A 6,658-nucleotide genomic window follows, 5' to 3' on the forward strand; every position below is an offset into this window, starting at 1 on the left:
TTTTTATAGGGATTAATAATAAATAATATTAGAATTTTTAGTCCACTAATCATTTGACACGTGGCAAGCAGGCAAGCAAAAGTCTGGGAATCTCCGTACAACTGCTGGTGAAGAAACCGATGAAACGGCCGACCAAATCGCCGCTTTCTTCCGTTCTCAATTTTTTTTCAACCTCCACACGTGACTTTCCCACCCCAATCACACTCCTCTACCGAAAATACCCTCACCCTTTCCATTTAATTACGCCCCTATTACACAGTCAACCATGACTCGACCCATCTAGGTAAATTCGAAAATAGCGAGAAGTTGAAGGGCTCCTGTGGATACTTTAGCTCTTTGGAGTGCAGGTCTGAATCGAAGCTTCTCTGTTCAGCTGCGAACGTTTCTTTCTTGACGTGGTATTCTCTTTTGACTTTGATCGGAGACCGATATCTTTTTCTGTGAAATTGCAGAGTTCCTTCATGCCAGTTTACATCTCTGACTATAACTCGTTTCTGGGTCCTCGATCGTCTCATAATTCCGCTCGATTTTCCCTTTGCCATTGCGATTAAGCTCCGTGGGTGAGTAGCTTTCTTTGATTTTATGGGGTTTTTGTTTCTCTGTCTGATTTGTTGGATCGTGTTCTTTATGTATTTGGAGATTTGGGTTTGATTGTCTTTTTGATCTTCTGATGTTCTAGAGCGGTAATTTTGTTTTCTGGGTCCTGATTTCTTGGAATTTTGGTTGAGTAATCGAACTGTTTAGATCAGTTTTTATTATTGCCTTGTTGATTGCTGGATTTTCATTATACAGAGATTGAACTTCACTGTTGGCTGAATCTGTATTCATTGGATTTGAAGTGGTGGGTCTGGTTTTGTTCTTCCCTTTAGATCTTCAAACCTCTACGTTTACATTGGGTTTCGATTGTTCATGGATCAACACTTATTTCCTTTTAATTTGTTTTCCCTGTGGGTAGAGAAGATTATGAACACAATAGGTGTTTTTGAAGAAATTATGAAGCTGGAAGAAGATTGAAAGAAACAAAGCTTGGATAGCTGTGGTTAGAGGGAGTTTTGTTTTATCAATAGTACTATCAAAACATTATATATGGGAATGTTCAGTAGATTCCATCTAAGTGGCTGAAAATTATTGTGGCTATCTCCTGGAGGTAGTTTAGTTTTGGTTCAGATCTCAATGCCTTTCGGTCCCATGGTCATCGCCAAAAGGTTGGTTGGTTTCCATGAAAGTTTCTTCTCTCAGGGGGCAGAGTCTTCTCATGGTGGTCGAATGTTTTTCCAATGGACATTAGTTTATTTACCTTCGGCTCGATGTTTCGAGATACTTGAGGAGAGTGACATTAAACAAAAGTTGCTAATCGAGTCTGTGGCTCGCCTTGATGAGACAAGCTTTTAGAGTTGCAATCCAACAGTCGAGCTATGGGTGCACGTCTAGAACGTTAAACATCCCTTGCTCCTTGCCTTTCTTTTGCCTCTTGTAGCTCACCTGATTGCTATACTTCTTAGGAAAACATGAAGTACATAGTATTTAATCCTAGTACACCTTAGACTGTCTCTATCCCTCCTCCATATATGTTTGTTCTCCCGGAGAGGAAGCCTCTGCCTTCCTAGTACATATGTTTCTTTATAAGGGTGTAGAAACCTCTACCTAGAAGACATGTTTTAAAAACCTTGAGAGGAAGCCCGAAAAGGAAAGCCCAAAGAGGGCAATATCTGCTAGTAGTGGGCTTGGACCGTTACAGAAGAAAAAGTATGATATGATTCATGACCTTTCCTTGATCAACCATATGATATTTTGATGGTTTTTGCCAATTGGCATCCTTTTTTTGGTTCATTCTTGGTAAATCACATTGATTTTCTTTTGGTTCTCTATATATTACAACAAGAGTTATATATAGGTGCTTGTAATATAGGTAAAATGAGAGCACCATCATTACTTGCGCAATGCTTGCCTGGTTTGGTGCCCCAAGATAAAGGAAGCCAGAGCAGTCCCTCCATTTCAGAGAGAGATGTCCATCTCCCCTCACCAGCTGTGGAGATTCTCCCTTCAAAGGCAATTCTCTTGTACTTTTCTTCCTGTTATTGCCAACCACTTTTCGGAATACCATTAACACGTTCTTCTCCTTTGAGCAGACAGCTCATCCCTACAAATATGCAGGGGAGAACGTCGATTTGCAAGGTCTCAATGTCTTTAAGGTACTTCACTAGTTCGGTTCGACACTAGTGGTAATTCTTGAGGGAAAACCCAACAGTTCTTCACTTGTGCTAAATGGTGTCCTTGTCTCCAGGGTAGAGTTAGTGTTGCTGATATAATTGGCTTCAATGGATCAGAGTCTATATCTTCAAAGCCTGAAGGTATATCTATGCTTTCTACACTCATACACTCATAATTATACATGTCTTTAACTTTGAAGCTTATCTTTATTTTATAGGCTATCTGAAATCTTGGGACAGTTCCATTGATCTTGTTAATGTCCTTAAGCATGAGATTCGCGACGGACAACTGAGCTTTAGGGGCAAAAGAGTTCTTGAGGTAATAATCCATTGTGGTTGAGGTGTAATAGTGACGGGGATGTCATTTATACGATGCATTTTTTTAGATAATTTATGAATTGACTTGCACGAAAAATTAGATTTTGAAACATTTTCGTGTCGTGTTATTGTACACATTATGATTTTCAAGCTAACCTCTTTAGTTGGTGCTTTGCAGCTGGGTTGTAGCTATGGACTTCCTGGAGTTTTTGCTTGCCTCAAGGTACCTCATCGTTAATCCGTCTCCATCCGAACATTTAATAGTATGCTCACGTCTGTTACTAGTTAAATAAGTTGTTCTCGAGTTCAAGTTTGGTTGACTGAAGCAGCAGTAGAATCTTTTGTTAGATGTTATTGATCAATACTATGATCTTGATAAAGATATAATGACATTTCTTATAAGGATGTGGAAATCTCTCCCAAGCAGACACGTTTTAAAACCATAAGACTAATGACGATACGTAATAGGCCAAAGTGGACAATATTTGCTAGCGGTGAGCTCACGGCTTGAGCTGTTACAAATGGTATTAGAGCCAGTCACCGGATAGTGCGAGACACTAGTCGGAGTAGGGCTAGACCCTCTCCATAGTAGACGCATTTTAGAAACCTTGAGGGAAAGCCCGAAAGGGAAAGTTCAAATAGGACAATACCAGCTAGCTGTGGAGTTGGGCTTATTCATAGTATTAAAACAGGGAATGGAAGGGTGGTTATAGCTGAGTTTTCAATCTTGTTACAGGGAGCAAGCATAGTGCACTTTCAAGACCTGAGTGCAGAAAGTGTTAGATGCACAACCATACCGAACGTCCTTGCGAATCTCGAACAAGCTCGGGACAGGCAGAGTAGACAGCCGGAGAGTCCCTTAACTCCGTCCAGACACAGTTTGAGCCCATCGGTACATTTTTACGCGGGCGATTGGGAAGAGCTCCCAACAGTGTTATCCGTTGTTAGGGGTGATGGATTTGAAGGACCAACTGGAATGAGCTTGAGCTTCTCTGAAGAAGATTTTATGGATGGTTGCAGCAGTCAAGATGGTAGCATCATTGGGCATGAGTCTTCCTCAAGGAGATCGAGGAAACTATCGGGAAGTCGAGCATGGGAGAGGGCGAGTGAGAGCGATCAGGGAGAAGGTGGATACGATGTGATTTTAATGGCGGAAATCCCATATTCACTTAACTCTTTGAAGAAACTATACAGTCTTATAAAGAAGGTAACTAACTCTAAAGCGACTTGAATATTTCTTACAAACATCGAATACGTTGTGAAAAATCGTCTGTTTTGGTGAAACTTTAGTGTGTGAGGCCACCATATGGAGTGTTATACTTGGCGACCAAGAAGAATTACGTCGGTTTCAATAGCGGAGCGAGGCATTTGAGGAGTTTGGTCGACGAGGAAGGCGTTTTTGGAGCTCACTTGGTGAAGGAGATGACTGACAGAGACATTTGGAAGTTCTTTCTCAAGTGAAACAATGGCTAAGCTTGTTCATGCAATAATATTTATCACAATTTCTTTTTACTTTGCTTCTTTCATTGTAAAATCTGTATTTTTCTTTACTTTCTTGTCAATTTTGCCAGCTTTTACTGTAAAGTACCCTCTCACTTAATCAAAGCTTGAATGTTCTTATTCGTTCTCTTTCTTTCTTGTTTTTACGACCTAATTGATTCGGGTCTCCTTCTAGCCTTCTTAGTTCTCTTTCTTTCTTGTTTTTACGACCTAATTGATTCGGGTCTCCTTCTAGCCTTCTTAGCTTCGCTACCCCACCTCTGTGGTTTGTCAAGACAAATTCTTCGGTAAAGCAAACCAACCGTACATCTAAACCTGATTCTAGTGTATTTAAATTTATTATTATTTTTTTTTTCAATTATAATAATAGTTTTGAAAGAGTTAATTTTTACATTTTTTTAATTTTTTTAACACTAAATTTTTTTATTAAGAAGGTAAAAACGGTGTGAAAAAAATATATTTTTTATTTTCAATTTGTGTTTTCTAATTTTTTTTATTAATATTTTAGAGATATTATGACCATTTAAGAAATATATATAAATATAAAACAAAATAAATGTTTGGTAATAATCAAAATAAATCTTTGCAATGAACAAAATAAATCTTTGTTAATGACAAACGGAACAAAAAAAATCAAATTCAAATCTATTGTTCAGTAGTTTACGTTTTGGTTATGCACAAATTCTGGCTGCGATGGCAGCGGTAGCTGTTCAACATTGGGCACGTAATTATTGAATTGCTCATATGGTTGGGTCGGATCTGGATCCATGCGCAACGGGGAATAGTTTGTCAACGATGGCAGTGGCGGTGTCGGTGGTGGTCGTGGTCGTGGTCGTGGTCGTGATCGTGTTCGTGTTTCTGGTTGTGATTCTAAACGAGCATACACCTCCGACAATAATTCGGGATCGACCGTATCGATATCATGAATACTCTTTCTTTTTCGTTGTTCTTTCGGTATTTGTTGCCGAGTGAAAAACTTTTGAGCGTGACTAGCTACTTGCGTGTGAGTTTTTGTAAGCACGACTTTATTTGCGATGCTTTTCCAATTACCCGAGCCAAATATCGCCATTCCTACCAGAAATAACCTGCACCAAAAAAAAAAAAAAAAAAAAAATTACACAATTGTTTCATTTTTGAAGCACAATTATTACACAAATTACACAGTTAGTTATTTTAGTTGTTTTACTTGTGCTCGTCAACTGTCCAAATTATCCTCATTCTTGATGATTGGCCGACTCTGCCATTGTTTGCCGCTACCCGATGCATCTGATTATTGGAGCAAAAATTAACGACATCTGAAAGAAAACCAGAATTCTCCATTGGAGTCGGAGTCGGAGTCGGAGTCGGAGCCGGAGCCGGAGCCGGAGCCAAAGGAGATAAGTTATTGTAAGTGGAAGGAGCACAAAACAGCATCGTTTCATAGCTATAATTAGGGCAATAAAACGCCGGAGCCGGAGCTGGAGCTGGAGGAGATAAGTTATTGTAAGTGGAAGGAGCACAAAACGACATCGTTTCATAGCTATAATTAGGGCAATAAAACGTCGGAGTTGGAGCCGGAGCCGAAGGAGATAAGTTATTGTAAGTGGAAGGAGCACAAAACGGCATCGTTTCATTAGGACAATAAAACTCTGCCTCATAGCCGCCGTTGATAGAAGTCTCGAACGGAGACAAATCTTCGTTATATAGATTCAGATAAGCGTTATGATAAATCTCCGCCTCACTCATAGATGGATCGGCGAGCCTAAAGTCATTCTCGAATCTCATCGATTGATTTTCCGGTAGCGTCGTCATTGTCGTCGGCGACTGCTGAAGCACCACATTACTAATCGGTATCGCCATTGTCGAATTCTGATCGGGATATGGAATACTCGACAAAAGAGAAAAAATAAATGAGAAGGTGATTTCGAGTTAGTTTAGAAGGAAGAAGTCTCCTATTTATAATTTTCCATTAGAATAACTGTAAAAATAATAATTTTTTAAAATAAAAAATTATCCGATTTTTTATTTATTGGTTCCATTACCATTACCATATAATTTTGTACACTATCTTGTATAAGGCCAGCACCGGCAAAGTCCACATTTAGAGTATATATATATATATATTTTTTATAAAAGATCATTTATTCATAAAATTGATTTTAAAAAATATTTATTTTAAAAATTAAATATTTTTTGGGGAGAATATTTATTTTATGAAATTGAGCCAAGTTTTATTGAAATTTTATTAAATTAATCTGATAAAATTATTCAAATTTTATTAAAATCATAATAGATAATTTAAAATTAGTAAAGGTTTATGAATGTAACTATTATTAAGTTAATATAGGTTTATGTTATAATTTTGGTGGGATTAATTTTTGTAACCTTATATAATATTATATATATTTTAATTAAAAAAAATGAGTTTATAACCTAAATTAGTATATTTATAAAAAAAAAATTAAAATTAATTTTGCATTTCAAAATTTCCACTAAAAAATGATATTTTAGTAATCACACCCATTATATTTTTGTTTAGGGGTTAGGGCCTTCACTCGTCTACACTTCTCTCTAGATTCGGTCTTACCAGGTTAGTAATACATACGATAACTCTGTAATTTTGGTTTCTGATTTTGATTGATATCACTAAT

The 6,658-nt window shown here is 37.6% G+C and overlaps 1 protein-coding gene across 1 annotated transcript; it reads left to right on the forward strand.

The window, feature by feature from the left end:
• The first annotated feature begins 275 nt into the window (after positions 1-275).
• Positions 276-4,200, forward strand: LOC111470741 (histidine protein methyltransferase 1 homolog). The gene is made up of 10 exons (XM_023116340.1): positions 276-347; positions 453-560; positions 1,910-2,049; positions 2,130-2,192; positions 2,285-2,351; positions 2,429-2,529; positions 2,707-2,751; positions 3,265-3,735; positions 3,819-3,997; positions 4,041-4,200. The coding sequence occupies exons 3-9, from the start codon at positions 1,915-1,917 to the stop codon at positions 3,987-3,989; spliced, it is 1,053 nt and encodes a 350-aa protein (XP_022972108.1). The 5' UTR covers positions 276-347; positions 453-560; positions 1,910-1,914; the 3' UTR covers positions 3,990-3,997; positions 4,041-4,200.
• The last annotated feature ends 2,458 nt before the right edge of the window (positions 4,201-6,658 follow it).

Source organism: Cucurbita maxima, unplaced genomic scaffold (assembly GCF_002738345.1).
Source record: "Cucurbita maxima cultivar Rimu unplaced genomic scaffold, Cmax_1.0 Cma_Scf00047, whole genome shotgun sequence".
Lineage (NCBI taxonomy): Eukaryota > Viridiplantae > Streptophyta > Magnoliopsida > Cucurbitales > Cucurbitaceae > Cucurbita > Cucurbita maxima.

Excerpts from the sequence above, each read along its gene's own strand:
- LOC111470741 (XM_023116340.1), top strand. The coding sequence starts at position 1,915 with ATGAGAGCACCATCATTACTTGCGCAATGCTTGCCTGGTTTGGTGCCC. Across the intron at positions 2,050-2,129 it reads TGGAGATTCTCCCTTCAAAG|ACAGCTCATCCCTACAAATA; the intron begins GCAATTCTCTTG and ends TCCTTTGAGCAG. Across the intron at positions 2,193-2,284 it reads AAGGTCTCAATGTCTTTAAG|GGTAGAGTTAGTGTTGCTGA; the intron begins GTACTTCACTAG and ends CCTTGTCTCCAG.